The 17271-nt window shown below is 40.6% G+C and overlaps 1 protein-coding gene across 1 annotated transcript in view; it reads left to right on the top strand.

Moving 5' to 3' along the window:
- The window catches only part of LOC115208504 (potassium voltage-gated channel subfamily H member 1-like), a 66478-nt gene that overhangs the window by 19108 nt on the left and 30099 nt on the right, over positions 1-17271 (top strand). Inside the window, exons 9-10 of the mRNA XM_029776616.1 lie at positions 5749-5948; positions 12484-12736. Coding sequence (XP_029632476.1) covers positions 5749-5948; positions 12484-12736 — 453 coding nt within the window. The remainder of the gene's footprint in view (positions 1-5748; positions 5949-12483; positions 12737-17271) is intronic.

Here is a 17271-nt window from a genome sequence, read left to right as displayed (position 1 = left end):
ATCCCAAACCATCTCAATACATATATATACAGTTGAAGTCAGAAGTTTACATACACTTAGGTTGGAGTCATTTAAACTCGTTTTTCAACCACTCCACACATTTCTTGTTAACAAACTATAGTTTTGGCAAGTCGGTTAAGACATCTACTTTGTGCATGACACAAGTAATTTTTCCAACAATTGTTTACAGATTATTTCACTTATAACTCACTGTATCACAATTCCAGTGTACTATGGTGCCTTCAACACCATAATACCCTCCAAGCTCGTCAATTCCTGTGCTTTAACTTCTATGGGCTAGGTGCATCCCACCCCTGGTACACCCTATCAATAGCAGGTGAAATATCAAGGGCGCCAAATTTGAAAACAATTAAATGTCATAATTCAAATTTCTCAAACATACAACTATTTTACACCCTTTGAAAGATAAACATCTCCTTAATCTAACCACGTTGTCCGATTTCAAAAAGGCTTTACGGCGAAAGCATAAAGTTAGATTATGTTAGGACAGTACATTGAAAATAGCTGTGTGTAATGTTTTGTCAATGCAAAGACAGGCGTCACCAAAAGCAGAAAACCAGCTAAAATTATGCACTAACCTTTGACAATCTTCATCAGATGACACTCCTAGGACATTATGTTAGACAATACATGCATTTTTTGTTCTATCAAGTTCATATTTATATCCAAAAACAGCATTTTACAATGGCGTTGATGTTGAGAAAATATTTTCCCTCCAATACCGCCAGTCAATCAGCACGACAAATTAAATAATTACTATTCGAAACCATTGGTAAAATATTATATTGTCATTCAAAGAATTATAGATTAACATCTCGTGAACGCAACCGCATTGCCAGATTTAAAAATAACTTTACTGGGAAATCACACTTTGCAATAAACGAGGTGCTGTGCTCAGAAAAAAAGGCTTGGCGATACAGACTAGGCGCCATGTTGGAGAGATCTAAAATCAAAAATACTATGTAAATATTCCCTTACCTTTGATTATCTTCATCAGAAGGCACTTCCAGGAATCCCAGGTCCATAACAAATGTAGTTTTGTTCGAAAAAGCTCATAACTTATGTCCAAAAAGCTCCGTGTTGTTAGCGCGTCCTGTAGGCTACTCAAAAACATGAACGTCGCCCGCCGGACTTGTCTTCACCAAAGAGGGGGAAAAATATATTTACGTTCGTTCAAACATGTCAAACGTTGTATAGCATAAATCATTAGGGCCTTTTTCAATCAGAACTTCAATAATATTCAAGGCGGACGATTGCATTCTCTTTTAAAACGTATTGGAACGAGAGTACCCAAACATGCACTCGCGCACCATAGCAGTATAGGCCATCCACTTATGACCAACTTACCAGGCCTCTCGTTCGGTCAGTTTTCACAGTAGAAGACTCAAACCACTTTGTAAAGACTGTCGACATCTAGTGGATGGCGTAGGAAGTGCTAAATGATTAATAAGTCCCTGTGTGTTTCAATGGCATAGGCTTAAAAGTAATTCAACACATCAGATATCCACTTCCTGTTAGAATTTGTCTCAGGGTTTTGACTGCCATATGAGTTCTGTTATACTTACAGACACCATTCAAACAGTTTTAGAAAATTCAGAGTGTTTTCTATCCAAATCTATTAATAATATGCATATCCTAGCTTCTGAGTATGTGTAGGAGGTAGTTAAAAATGGGCACAAATTTTTTTCAAAATTCTCAATACTGCCCCCTAGCCCCAACAGGTTACTTCCAGAAAATTATGTCATGGCTTTAGAAGCTTCTGTTAATTGACATAATTTGAGTCAATTGGAGGTGTACCTGTGGATGTATTTCAAGGCCTAGATTCAAACTCAGTGCTTCTTTGCTTGACATCATGGGAAAATCAAAAGAAATCAGCCAAAACCTTAGAAAAATATTGTAGACCTCCACAAGTCTGGTTCATCCTTGGGAGCAATTTCCAAACGCCTGAAGGTATCACGTTCATCTGTACAAACAATAGTACGCAAGTATAAACACCATGGGACCTCTGTCTCCTAGAGATGAACATACTTTTGTGCGAAAAGTTCAAATCAATCCCAGAACAACAGCAAAGGACCTTGTGAAGATGCTGGAGGAAACAGGTACAAAAGTATCTATATCCACAGTAAAACGAGTCCTATATCGACATAACCTGAAAGGCCGCTCAGCAAGGAAGAAGCCACTGCTCCAAAACCTCCATAAAAAAGCCAGACTAGGGTTTGCAACTGCACATGGGGACAAAGATCATACTTTCTGGAGAAATGTCCTCTGGTTTGATGAAACAAAAATAGAACTGTTTGGCCATAATGACCATCGTTATGTTTGGAGGAAAAAGGGGGAGGCTTGCAAGCCGAAGAACACCATCCCAACCGTGAAGCATGGGGGTGGCAGCATCATGTTGTGGGGGTGCTTTGCTGCAGGAGGGACTGGTGCACTTCACAAAATAGATGGCATCATGAAGAAAGACAATTATGTGGATAGATTGAAGCAACATCTCAAGACATCAGTCAGGAAGTTAAAGCTTGGTCGCAAATGGGTCTTCCAAATGGACAATGACCTCAGGCATACTTCCAAAGTTGTGGCAAAATAGCTTAAGGACAACAAAGTCAAGGTATTGGAATGGCCATCACAAAGCCCTGACCTCAAGCCTATAGAAAATGTGTGGGCAGAACTGAAAAAGTGTGTGTGAGCAAGGAGGCCTACAAACCTGACTCAGTTACACCAGCTCTGTCAGGAGGAATGGGCCAAAATTCACCCAAGTTATTGTGGGAAGCTTGTGGAAGGCTACCCAAAACGTTTGACCCAAGTTAAACAATTTAAAGGCAATGCTACCAAATACTAATTGAGTGTATGTAAACTTCTGACCCACTGGGAATGTGATGAAAGAAATAAAAGCTGAAATAAATTATTCTCTCTACTATTATTATGACATTTCTCATTCTTAAAATTAAGTGGTTATCCTAACTGACCTAAGACAGATAATCTTTACTAGGATTAAATGTCAGGAATTGTGAAAAACTGAGATTAAATGTATTTGTCTAAGGTGTATGTAAACTTCTGACTTCAACTGTATATATACATACATATTGTCACGTCCTGACCAGTAAAGGGGTCATTTGTAATTGTAGTATGGTCAGGGCGTGGTAGGGGGTGTTTGTTTTGTGTGTTTTGGGGTTTTTTGGTTCTAGGGGATTTTGGTTCTAGTTTTCTATTTCTATGTTTCTTTTTCTATGTGTGGCCAGGTATGTCTTCCAATCAGAGGCAGGTGTCTTTCGTTGTCTCTGATTGGAAGCCATACTTAGGCAGCCTGTTTTTCCTGTGTTTTTGTGGGTGGTTGCTTTCTGTATAGTCTGTGTACCTTGCAGAACTGTTGATTGTCGGTTTATTGTTTTCGTTTAAGTGTTCACTTTATTAATAATAAAAGAAGATGAGCACTATACCCGCTGCGTTTTGGTCACCTTTCATCAACGCTTGTGACATATATATATATATATATATATATATATATATATATATATATATATATATATATATATATATATACAGACACACACACATATATCTACATACATACATACTGTGCATTTGGAAAGTATTCAGACCTCTTCCCTTTTTCCACATTTTGTTACGTTACAGCCTTATTAAAAAATGTATTTAATTATAATTTTTTCGCATCAATCTACACACAATACAATACCACAAAGTGAAAACAGGTTTTTACAATATTTTGCAAATTTATAAAAAATAAAAAACATACCTTATTTAAGTATTCAGACCCTTTGCTATGAGTTTCGAAATTGAGCTCAGATGCATCCTGTTTCCACTGATCATCCTTCAGATGTTTCTACAACTTGATTGGAGTCCTGTGGGAAATTCAATGTGTTGAAAATTATTTGGAAAGGTACACACTTGTCTATATAAGATCTCACAGTTGACAGTGCATATCAGAGCAAAAATAAAGCCATGAGGTCGAAGGAATTGTCCGTAGAGCTCCAAGACATGATTGTGTCGAGGCACAGATCTGGAGAAGCGTATGAAAAACATTCTGCAGCATTGAAGGTCCCCAAGAACACAGTGGCCTCCATCATTCTCAAATGGAAGAAGTTTGGAACCACAAGAACCACTCTTCCTAGAGCTGGCTGCCCGGCCAAACTGAGCAATCGGGGGAGAAGGGCCTTGGTCAGGGAGGTGACCAAGTACCCGATGGTCACTCTGGTAGAGCTCCAGAGTTCCTCTGCAGCACTCGGAAGCCACTTCTCAGTAAAAAGCACATGACAGCCCACTTGGAGTTTGCCAAAAGGCACCTAAAGGACTCTGACCATGAGAAACAAGATTCTTTGGTCTGATGAAACCAAGATGGAACACTTTGGCCTGAATGCCAAACGTCACGTCTGGATGAAACCAGGCACTGCTCATTACCTGACCAATACAATCCGTATGGTGAAGCATGGTGGTGGCAGCATCATGCTGTGGGGATGTTTTTCAGCGGCAGGGACAATAGTCAGGATCGAGGGAAAGAGGAATGGAGCAAAGTACAGAGAGATCCTTGACATTGCTTCTGATAACTGAATGATCCAGCTTAGTGTAGGTTGCCAAGACAGTCCCAAGCTGTTGCATGTAACAGGAGTCAACAGTATACTGTTGCATTTTTATCCCAGGCTGCTACCCATAATTCAGTTGTGTGACTTGATCAGACAGGTCTATTTGGCCCGTCACTCATGACTGCTGTGCTGGAAAAATTACACAGACGTTTTTAGCCCAGCCTAATGGTTCTGAGCGTTGCCCCATTGTGTATCTGACAGGCCCTCTCTCGTCCCCCTGACTGTTTACCTGTTGTGCTCGCTCGCCGCCTCTGTGAGGACCGATTGCGTCAACAACAACACCGCAGCTTCAATAATATAGTCATGTCATCCACCTTCTAAAACGTCCTTTGCAAGGTTGCACAATATCCCCTATAACGATTATGATGACCCCTTGGTTATAATAAAGCCAGTGATTATGGTGTGCCACCTGAACGAATGAAAACAAGCACTATGTTTCACTTCCCTTGAAAATGGATGCCACCAGTGTCATCACTAATTGTTGACAGAACCTCTATCGATTTCTCTGACCCTGCTGTGGAGGAGTGGGACACTGGAAGGGGAATAGGGTGACACATTCTCAGGCAAAGTGCTGACTTGGGTATGAATTGTGAGAGCCAATATTGATTGGCTAGCTGCGGGATTGAGACACAGAATGAGCGATTGCTGATTGGTTAGCAGTCAGTGGGAAGTGAGAGAGAGCATGACACCATTTGTGTTTACAGACCATCTCCAAAAGCCCATTATGACCAATGGAGGGATAATGTCCATGGAAAAGAAGATATGATGAATGTAACATGCCACTATTGTTTTGTTACACACATCGCTGCATTTGCAAGGGCGCATAATGATGTTTCCAATGACTGTGAATATGGGGATATTATTGTGATAGATTTACAGACTGTTGTCTGCCAAAAGAAAACATCAAGGATGGTTCCTTTGGGTCTCTAGTGCTCTGTTCTTTCACAATTAATAATACACTGAACAGTCTTGTCAGTGGAAAAATGCTAATAAACTCGAACCATTATTCTCACCAGCTCATCATTTTAAGGGTCCCTTGGAGCGTTTGCTAGAATCCTTTTGTTGACACATCTACAGTATGCCATATTTGCCAGTACATTGACCACACTCTTTCTTGTTTTTTTTCCAGCACTCCTGTACGCCACCATCTTCGGTAACGTGACTACCATCTTCCAGCAGATGTACGCCAACACCAACCGCTACCACGAGATGCTCAACAGCGTCCGCGACTTCCTCAAGCTCTACCAGGTGCCCAAGGGCCTCAGCGAACGCGTCATGGACTACATTGTCTCCACATGGTCCATGTCTAGAGGCATCGATACAGACAAGGTAACGCAAACGTTGCACAAATCTTCCATACCATTTTGTTACCATCTCACAGTATGCATCTTTATTTTATGGCTAAGTTGGTCTGTGAGAGGAAGCAAAAGTTATGCATCACCATGGATATTACTAGTATGTGTTGGTGGTATTATAATATCGTTGTTATACCATTATTATACATTTATTATAATGATTATTATATTGATATAATTTATTAGGGATGAAACAATTTACCGATACTCATCGGCCCCGATTCAAATGTTTAAGATATGACTGCATCAGTCCTCGGACCCCATACCGATCCAAATGTATCATGCATTGGTCAGAAAATCAATTCAAACGTTACGATTCCCGATTCCCTAACATTTTTTTCTCATATTACTTTCTTTTTACCTTCCAAAACGACCTCATATTTTGTGACAACTGATGTGTCCTCTCCTTCAGTGTCAAAATAAAAGCATGTAACTGTTGACAGTCATTGATCTACAAGTCATTTTGCATGCCGAACAACCCCAGGGAATATCAGTAGCGTAGTCAAACTGCACACTGTGCCCAGCTTCGTGCGCTGACCAAAGCGAGGTAGAAGGCCTGTTCCTGATCTTGCACATCTGTGTTCGAATGCTAAAATGGTTTGGGTGAAATTAGGGTTTATTAGTTGAGTGACAACCTATGTCATTTGCTAGGTTATTGTGATCAATGCACTGTTGAAAATTGTGTTTTAACCAGAATAAAAGTAAGCTACCAGAAACACAACTCTCATCTAGGTATACAGTGCCTTGCAAAAGTATTCATCCCACTTGGCGTTTTTCCTATTTTGTTGCATTATAACCTGTAATTTCAATAGATTTTTATTTGGATTTCATGTAAATAGTCCAAATTGGTGAAGTGAAATAAATAAAAAAAACGTTCCAAAAATTCTAAAAAATTTAAAACGGAAAGGTGGTGCGTGCATATGTATTCACCCCCTTTGCTATGAAGCCCCTAAATAAGATCTGGCACAACCAATTTCCTTCAGAAGTCACATAATTAGTTAAATAAAGTCCACCTGTGTGCAATCTAAGTGTCACATGATCTGTCACATGATCTCAGTATATATACATCAGTTCTGAAAGGCCCCAGAGTCTGCAACACCACTAAGCAAGGGGCACCACCAAGCAAGCGGCACCATGAAGACCAAGGAGCTCTCCAAACAGGGACAAAGTTGTGGAGAAGTACAGATCAGGGTTGGTTTATAAAAAAAATATCCGAAACTTTGAACATCCCACGGAGTACCATTCAATTTATTATAAAAAAAATAGAAAGACTATGGCACCACAACAAACCTGCCAAGAGAGGGCCGCCCACCAAAACTCACGGACCAGGCAAGGAGGGCATTAATCAGAGAGGCAACAAAGAGACCAAAGATAACCCTGAAGGAGCTGCAACGTTCCACAGTGGAGATTGGAGTATCTGTCCATAGGACCACTTGAAGCCGTAGACTCCACAGAGCTGGGATATACGGAAGAGTGGCCAGAAAAAAATCCATTGCTTAAAAAAAAAATAAGCAAACACGTTTGGTGTTCGCCAAAAGTCATGTGGGAGGTGCTCTGGTCAAATGAGACTAAAAATAAGCTTTTTGGCCATCAAGGAAAATGTCTGGCGCAAACCCAACATTTCTCATCAACCCGAGAACACCATCCCCACAGTGAAGCATGGTGGTGGCAGCAACATGCTGTGGGGATATTTTTCATTGGCAGGGACTAGGAAACTGGTCAGAATTGAAGGAATGATGGATGGCGCTAAATACAGGGAAATTCTTGAGGGAAACCTGTTTCAGTCTTCCAGAGATTTGAAACAGGGACAGAGGTTCACCTTCCAGCAGGACAATGACCATAAGCATACTGCTAAAGCAATACTCGAGTGGTTTAAGGGGAAACATTTAAATGTCTTGGAATGGCCTAGTCAAATCCTAGATCTCAATCCAATTGAGAATCTGTGGTATGACTTAAAGATTGCTGTACACCAGCGGAACCCATCCAACTTGAAGGAGCTGGAGCAGTTTTGCCTTGAAGAATGGGCAAAAATCCCAGTGGCTAGATGTGCCAAGCTTATAGAGACATACGGACTTGCAGCTGTAATTGCTGCAAAAAGTATTGACTTTGGGAAGGGTGAATAGTTATGCACGCTCAAGTTTTCTGTTTTTTTGTCTTATTTCTTGTTTGTTTCACAAAAAAATATTTTGCATCTTCAAAGTGGTAGGCATGTTGTGTAAATCAAATGATACAACCCCCCAAAAAATACATTTTAATTCCAGGTTGTAAGGCAACAAAATAGGAAAAATGCCAAGGGGCGTGAATACTTTCGCAAGCCACTGTACCCGCTGAGCGGGGTTTACAATAGATTTGATTTAGATTGTTTAGCAATAGTTTTGCTGCACAAAACCCATCAGCAATAGTGTGGTTAGTTTTACTTTAAACAATCAGTGTATATGGTCATTTTTAGACATACAGGTTAAAGTTCATCATTTCATAACGAGGAATCACTTTTGGGAGGTGCACTAAGCATGGCTAAAGTGGGAGGAGAAAATAAACTCACTACACTTCCAAACGGTCAAAACCATTCAATTTTGAGATGGTATGATCCAAAATTGTGCTATATATTCATTGGCTATGTCATAGCTAATTTGTAAATGATAAATATTGATACATTTACATTACTAGCTCAAACACTTAATCTGCAAAAATGACAAGTTAATTAGTGGGTGATAATCTGATAGTGGGGTGGTAGATGGCAAGTCTCCTTTATGGCTCAGATTAGGTGCCTACATAGTATACACCAGGGCTGCCCAACCCTCTTCCTGGAGATCTACTGTCCTGTAGGTTTTCAGTCCAACCCTAATTTAGAATATCTGATTCAGCTAGTTAAGGTCTTGTTGAGCAGCTAATTAGTAGAATCGGGTGTGTTAAATTAGGGTTGGACTGTAAACCCACAGGACGGTAGATCTCCAGGAAGAGGGTTGGGCAGCCCTGGTATACACCATAGCATCATTTCCACACCCACATGTACACATCAACTCAGACAGATCCAGCTCAAGAGCTCCATCAGCAGCAGATTTTAATTTAGAATGGAAAATGAATGTGTTTATGCAACAAATATTAGTGCATCGAATCATATCGCATCGATTCATTCTCTAATTCACCCGAATCGCACCAAATCGTTTCAAAATAAAACTTAGTGTTCCTGTATCATATCAGAGCCCACGCATCTAGATACGCATCGAATCGTCTTGAAAGGGAATGATGCACATTGCTAGAATGTATTATTATTATTCTATTATATCAAAAGGGAATAGATTCATACTGAACTACAAATACAATCTGATGTTCTGTCATCTACTGTCATATTTCAACATTACCGGTCCTAATTGTCTTCTCGCTCATCCTAAATTATAATTATTCCTGACCTGGTCCTGCAAACGCCTGTTGGGTATGACCTCTTAACATTTGACACAATAAGAGGTGCAGAGGTAATCATGTGCAATTGGCCCCCTATTCCCAGAACAGGGAGAGACATTTGCAAAGATTCACCCCTTTGAAGTTGATGTTAAATGGATCATTCTTCTTGGGGGGAAGTTTTAGCTTATTTTCGACTTGTTGTCGTTTCATTCAAACCTTTTTTAAATGCCCACACCAGTAGAAATCCACTTTTTTGAGCTGAAATACTATGGCCAGAGCTTACCCATTATGTTGCACAACGATTTAAGTCAATAAGTCATAATTTCGGTCAAAGTATGATATCTTTGGGCTTGAAGTGACAAATTCGAACTGCCCATCTGTGTGAATGCGGTGTCTTTTCCTATGATATGACATAAACATTATTGTCAGCCTATGTTTCAGGGCTGGATTTTATTTTAATGTTACCACCCACCAACATGACATTGTTTATTAATCAGAAACAGCTGCAAAGTTATTACTCTTCGCTACTGAGATGATCCAAACAGTCTTGTGACCAATTGGCTGCCTGAGCCATGGAGCAAATTAAAACAGGGGGTGCAAACTTCTGTTTTTTCACCTCCACTTTTTATTTAGCTAGTCTGTATTAAAAAAATATATACGGGACCATTTTATAAAAACAGTGTAATTGCATGATACTGTATGATAGCATTTTGCAAACCCGCTCCCCCTGTTGCCCCAAGATCAATGTTTTTGACCACTAAAGTTTTGCTTTACTACACGCTCCACTGCTTTGATCGGTGTAGCGTTAGCTAGAAACCACACGTTTCTATCCAGATAATGAAAAGGCACCCGCAAAAGAAAATTTGAGGAACTTATAGTTACAGCTGAAGTCGGAAGTTTACATACACCTTAGCCAAATACATTTAAACTCAGTTTTTCACAATTCCTGACATTTAATCCTAGTAAAAAATCGCTGTCTTAGGTCAGTTAGGATCACCACTTTATTTTAAGAATGTGAAATGTGATTTATTTCAGCTTTTATTTCTTTCATCACATTCCCAGTGGGTCAGAAGTTAACATACACTCAATTAGTATTTGGTAGCATTGCCTTTAAATTGTTTAACTTGGGTCAAACGTTTTGGGTAGCTTCCCACAATAAGTTGGGTGAATTTTGGCCCATTCCTCCTGACAGAGCTGGTGTAACTGAGTCAGGTTTATAAGCTTCCTTGCTCGCATACGCTTTTTCAGTTCTGCCCACAAATTTTCTATGGCATTGAGGTCAGGGCTTTGTGATGGCCACTTCAATGCCTTGACGTTGTTGTCCTTAAGCCATTTTGCCACAACTTTGGAAGTATGCTTGTTGTCATTGTCCATTTGGAAGACCCATTTGCGACCAAGCTTTAACTTCCTGACTGATGTCTTGAGATGTTGCTTCAATCTGTCCACATAATTTTCTTTCCTCATGATGCCATCTATTTTGTGAAGTGCACCAGTCCCCTTGCAGCAAAGCACCCCCACAACATGATGCTGCCACCCCCGTGCTTCACGGATGGCATGGTGTTCTTTGGCTTGCAAGCCTCCCCCTTTTTCCTCCAAAAATAACGATGGTCATTATGGTCAAACAGTTCTATTTTTGTTTCATCAAACCAGAGGACATTTCTCCAAAAAGTACGATCTTTGTCCCCATGTGTAGTTGTAAACCGTAGTCTGGCTTTTTAATGGCGGTTTTGGAGCAGTGGCTTCTTCCTTGTTGAGCAGACTTTCAGGTTATGTTGATATAGGACTCATTTTACTATGGATATAGATACTTTTGTACCTGTTTCCTCCAGCATCTTCACAAGTTCCTTTGCTGTTGTTCTGGGATTGATTTGCACTTTTCGCACCAAAGTACGTTCATCTCTAGGAGACAGAACGCGTCTCCTTCCTGAGCGGTATGTCGGCTGCATGGTCCCATGGTGTTTATACTTGCGTACTATTGTTTGTGCAGCTGAACGTGGTACTTTCAGGCATTTGGAAATTGCTCCCAAGGATGAACCAGACTTGTGGAGGTCTACATTTTCTTCTGAGGTCTTGGCTGATTTCTTTTGATTTTCCCATGATGTCAAGCAAAGAGGCACTGAGTTTGAATGTAGACCTTGAAATACATCCACAGGTACACCTCCAATTGACTCAAATTATGTCAATTAGCCTAACAGAAGCTTCTAAAGCCATGACATCATTTTCTGGAATTTTCCAAACTGTTTAAAGGCACAGTCAACTTAGTGTATGTAAACTTCTGACCGACTGGAATTGTGATACAGTGAATTATAAGTAAAATAATCTGTCTGTAAACAATTGTTGGAAAAATTACTTGTGTTATGCACAAAGTAGATGTCCTAACCGACTTGCCAAAACTATAGTTTGTTAATGAACAACAAATTTGTGGAGTGGTTGAAAAATTTGTTTTAATGACTCCAACCTAAGTGTATTTAAACTTCCGACTTCAACTGAACATGTCGTTGCGGCGTGCATGATCATGAGCAGTCATTGTAGGCTATAATTTCACTTCCCCTGTGAGCCCAGGCTGACTTGGCTTTGCTGTACCGCAGGCAAAGCCTGCGAGAAACCTTCCTGCCAAAGATTGCACCATGTCCATTACAATGTATAAAAACGCATATCAGCTATCTTTCAATAGTTAACCATATTACTGGAGCGTCACCTTATCATTTCATCTATTTATAAGGTGGATTTGCGGCCGCAATTTATGAACGATGCCAAAACTTTGTAGATAACAATATATGGCGAAGTCAAAGATAGGGCAGTGGCTTCCATCTGTGGCAAACTTTTCCCTAAATAAATGCTTATGACAAATCCAGCTCCAGAACCAGCCATAGAGCCAGCTGGGTAATCTTTTGAATATGATGTAGTAAAAAAATTCAATAAAATAAAATGCAACACAATAACATTAGCTAGTTAGACAAGGTTAGCAAGATAGCTAGATAAGTTTAGCATGCTAACTAGCTACACTGACAGCTGTCAGTGCCCTATTTGTTGAGGTTAATCAACTCCATGAGGAAAATACCACAACCAATTCGTGAATATGTATAAGTAAACTTTGTATTGCGCAGGTGTTGCAGATCTGCCCCAAGGACATGCGGGCGGACATTTGCGTCCATCTTAACAGAAAGGTGTTCAAGGAGCACCCAGCCTTCCGACTGGCGAGTGACGGGTGCCTACGGGCCCTGGCCATGGAGTTCCAGACCATCCACAGTGCCCCCGGAGACCTCATCTACCACGCGGGCGAAAGCGTAGACAGCCTCTGCTTTGTGGTGTCCGGGTCCTTGGAGGTCATCCAGGACGATGAGGTTGTGGCCATATTAGGTGAGGGTTTATTTATTCTTAATTTTTAAACCTTAATTTATCCAGGAAGTGCCATTGAGGCCAGAAGACAAGAGGGAGACATGGCCAAGAGGCCATCTTTGGTATCTGTATGTATAGTCAAAATCTGACACTCGAAAACAATTGCATACTAAAATGGTATGTTTTCATGTCCATATTACGCTTAGTGACCTTTAAATGCATAGAGCATTGATGGACCTGGATTATTGCTCATTTGGTGAAATTGAGGTCAGAGTAAAGTGGATTGTGCTGAAAAACATTTGTTTCCTGTTTGTGTACACCTGGCTGTAAGGTATTGCATCACATTAGTATTCAAGACGACACTGGAGACTCTGACTGCCGAGATCCACCCCTTGATGTGGGTTCACGTCTGCTGCTTTAAAGTGTAAACCAGCCTCAAAGTAGCAAATTACATCTGTGCTTCTTTTTAATGAAAAGTGAATAAAAGCGTTCCTATTCTCTATACAATCTGTTCAGGAAGTATGCTCAAGGGCCTATATTGGAGCAAACTCTATTTTTATGCATGAAGTCATTTTTTGATAAGAGCCATGACAATATCTATGCAACCCCTTAGGGCGATTCTCGTGAATCCGTTATTATGCGGAAACAAATGTTGTGAAAATTAGCAGTGTCCAAGCAAACAGTAGTAGTCCTAACTGTAATAAACAAAATCAGCTTTGTGTGAATCTTGGGAGGTGACGTACAGATGTAGGATCTTAATTTGAGCCAGTTTCAATTTGCTACAGCAGGAAAATAATCCTGCAGCAACAGGAAATGTGAATTATTATGTAGATTATGATGTAATCCAGTCTGAAAATTGAGTCTGAAATTTGAAAGTGGAATTTACAAACTTCAGAAGCCTTTTTTAAACCTCATATGCTACAAGTAAAAAATATCCGCATTGCAGGAAAGTTCTCCTGCAACAGGGTGGTCAAACAGGGCGGCGGGTAGCTTAGTGGTTAGAGCGTTGGGCCAGTAACTGAAAAGTTAAAAAAAACAGTTGAGGTGCCCTTGAGCAATGCACTTAAACATAATTTGCACCAGGGGCACCGTACTACTATGTCTGACCCTGTAAAAACAACACATTTCACTGCACCTCTCCGGTGTACAGTATGTAACAATAAAACAAATAATAATAATTAAGATCCTATATGTGTTATGTTCAACCACATGAGAAGTCAAATGAAGACAAAAGGACACTTTCTGAAATGATACTTTGAGACTGGAACCTGATGTGAAGAGAACTTGGTCACATTTTCATTTAAAAGGCACTGTAGGTGTACAGCAGGATTCTCCAACCTTTTCTAGCATGAGAACTACTTTTTTGTTTTTTATTACATCAAAATGGAAATAAATGAAAAAACAACATCGCAATTTTGCGCCACCACAATATTTTGCCTTACAATATTAAATTGGACAAAAATTGATTACATAATAGCTATATTAACCATATTTTCTCATCTCACTTTAAAATGATTTTTTTCACAATTTTCACAATTGTTTATACATGTTCAAAATTAGCCCTTCCAATCAGGTGCGCTCCAGTAATCCTTGTCATGCACGCTCCTCGTGATAGAATAAATGTCTTTATTCTCTTCACAAACTGCAAATTCATCATGCATTTCCATGGCTTGACATAAGGTAATTGACCACCAGAATCATAAAGATATTTTTGACCACTGTTTTTAACTGATACATCAAGTCAATTGATTAAGGCATAATTCTAATGTCATATATAATTATATGGTCACTTGTTTATACTGTACTTTGCTAACACTATAAAAGCAATATGAACTAGAGGAGACCATGGCATGTGCTCATCAGTTTACATTGTGTTACTTTCGTCCCACCTGTCTCTCCTGTAACTTCTCCCGGGCTAAAACGCAAGTCTAGCTAGCATGATACTTGAAACCTATGCTGTCATTTAGTCACTAAATGGGTTAAGAAAATGACATATGTTTTGATACTTTAAACACTTCCGGGTCTGTTTTTTTGTTCTTTATTGCCATGTTATAACCAGCAGCACACAGCAATGCTGACCATATTTTGCTTTTATGAGAGATTTGCATTCAGAAATGCAAGCTGCCTCACTTTTGAGGGGCTGATGCGGTTTCTTCTCTCAGTAATTATTTGTCCCGTTTTTGAGAACGGATGTGGCCAATATGCAGTCTCCCTGTCATGACTTTAGTAAGCCGTGGGTAGACAGAGGCCTTGTTCTTCCACCAGCTCAGAGGATCTGCAGATCTTTGAGGGGCTCCTCCAAACAGGATCGGACCTCCATTATGGCATCTGCTGAGGGATTCCTTCGTGCTGCATCCCCAGTTGCTCTCTCGTCAAACAGCAGACGTTTGTGGCACTACTGCTGGTGCTTCTGCTCCATCTGATCCCTCTTCTTCTTGTTGCCCTGGTACCTGAGCCAGCTGACTGCTGGGGCTGTCCCTCCCTTTTGATGAGGTTATTCTTTGAAGAGCCACATCAATCGCTCTGGCATCAATCGCTCTAGCACACTACTGTGTAATTGCAGCGGTTTCTGATAGCACGTGATTATATTCCATTCTGTGGAACGTTCTGTCCATTGATGAACATAGGGTGTCCATCAACTCTGTCACATGTCCTGTGGTTACATTTGCTTCTCTCTGGTAGTTGGCTGTGATTCGCTGCAGACCCTTACACAGTAGTGTCATTTTTGAGGCTGTCACATAGCTGAAAAGAGAGAACAGTAACTTATTAGTTCAGGTTCATGTTTTGTCTACTGATACTACATTCTCATCTACTGCTCATATACCTATATAATACTGGATTAAATAATGATGTAGTAATAACTGCTTACTGTACCTCTCTCCACTGAACTCCACAGTGACCTGCTCAAAGGGTTCCATGACTGCACACCTCCTCCACCACCTCCCATTCCTCTTGGGTCAGAGCATCAACAGGTGCATTGACAACGGCCAGGGTAGAGATGATGGCATCCTTTGACTCAAGAAACCGCTTCAACATATAAAATGTTGAATTCCACCTTGTAGTGCAGTCTTGTTTAGGCCTCAGCTCAGGCATCCCCATCTGGCATTGTGTAGACTAGTTTTTCAGCACCTACTGTGCTCCTGTGGAAGTATTCCACAGCTGCTTTCTCTTTGTCCACAGTGGGCTTCATCACCTTCAGAGCATCTCTTACAATAAGGTTGATTGTGTGGGCAAGACATGGATGATGGGTCCATTTTAAAATGTTCATGGCATTGGTTATGTTAGCTGCATTGTCGTTAACAAAACAGACCACTTTTCAATCTACTTGCCATTCTCTGGCCACTCTCAACAGTTCCTCTACCAAGTTCTCTGAGGTGTATCTGTCGCTGAACTCAAAGCAGTCCAGAAGACAGCTAGACATTTAAAAAAAATCTTCATTGAAGTGGCGTGTTACCGACATGTAAGAAGTGGTTACCCTTGATGTCCAGCAGTCAGTGGTAAGGCAAACTGCAGTAGCTTTTTGAACTCTTTCCCGCACTGAAGCCTGTGTGCTCTCGTACAGTTTAGGAATAAGTGATTTTGAAAGGGTTTTCCTACTTGGAATTGTGTACATTGGATTTAGACTATTGCTATAATTTCTAAAACCTCTGTCCTCCGTAATCGAAAATGGCTGGAAATCGGTGGCAATCATTTTAACCAATGCCATATCAATTTGGCCTTGTTTTGCTACAGACATAGACTTTGGCATAAACTGGTCCATAGAAGACTGCGTTGCTGTGGGTCGCGGAGTAGGCCTACTTGACTGAGTGGATACATCTCCACGTGTGGAGGTGCTGGCTCCACCACTATCACTAGTAGGCCCGCTAGTTTCTCCAAGCTCCGCTACAGCTAGCGTCACAGTTGGGTGCACAGTTTGAATATGCCGGTGTAGGTTGTGCGTAGAACCGGCTTTATATGAGATTTTGTTTTGGCAAATTCTACACTGTGCTCTAACATTGTCTACATTATTAAAATGCATCCAAATGCTACTGTGCTTCTGACTAATTTTCCAGCTGTTGTTTTCACAGCTGTCCTTCCTCTCTCTCCTCGGCTGCTAAGTGTGTGACTGTGAGTGAGGTGGCTTGGCCCTCCCTCACGCATCTTTGGTTCATTGGTTGACACTGCGTGTCTGATTGACAGGAACAACAGGTGAGGCTGTTAGTCTGAGCAGACAGTCAGAACGAATGTGTGCGCTTGAGCATTTAGGCCTATATTATTTTATTTCTTTTTTCGTTCTTTGAATTAGTTAATTCTATTCATTTAAATCTTTTGATTATTCATATCTTAATTTTTTATTTTTTTTAATAAATAGATTCGGCTCTTCTGATATGCGAGCCGGCTCCCAACGTTCACCTACAAGAGCCGGCTCTTAGAGCCGACTCGTTCGTGAACGACCCATCACTACTATGGAGTGATAGACAAACGTGCGCATCAAACAGACAGACGGGTAAAATCGCTGGAAATGAATTGGAGATATTGTGTTACGTTTGGCCTTTTAAGCCAATATTGGGTAACCA

This window comes from Salmo trutta, chromosome 14 (assembly GCF_901001165.1).
Source record: "Salmo trutta chromosome 14, fSalTru1.1, whole genome shotgun sequence".
Classification (NCBI taxonomy): Eukaryota; Metazoa; Chordata; class Actinopteri; order Salmoniformes; family Salmonidae; genus Salmo; species Salmo trutta.
This window is presented reverse-complemented; position numbering and strand designations above follow the sequence as displayed.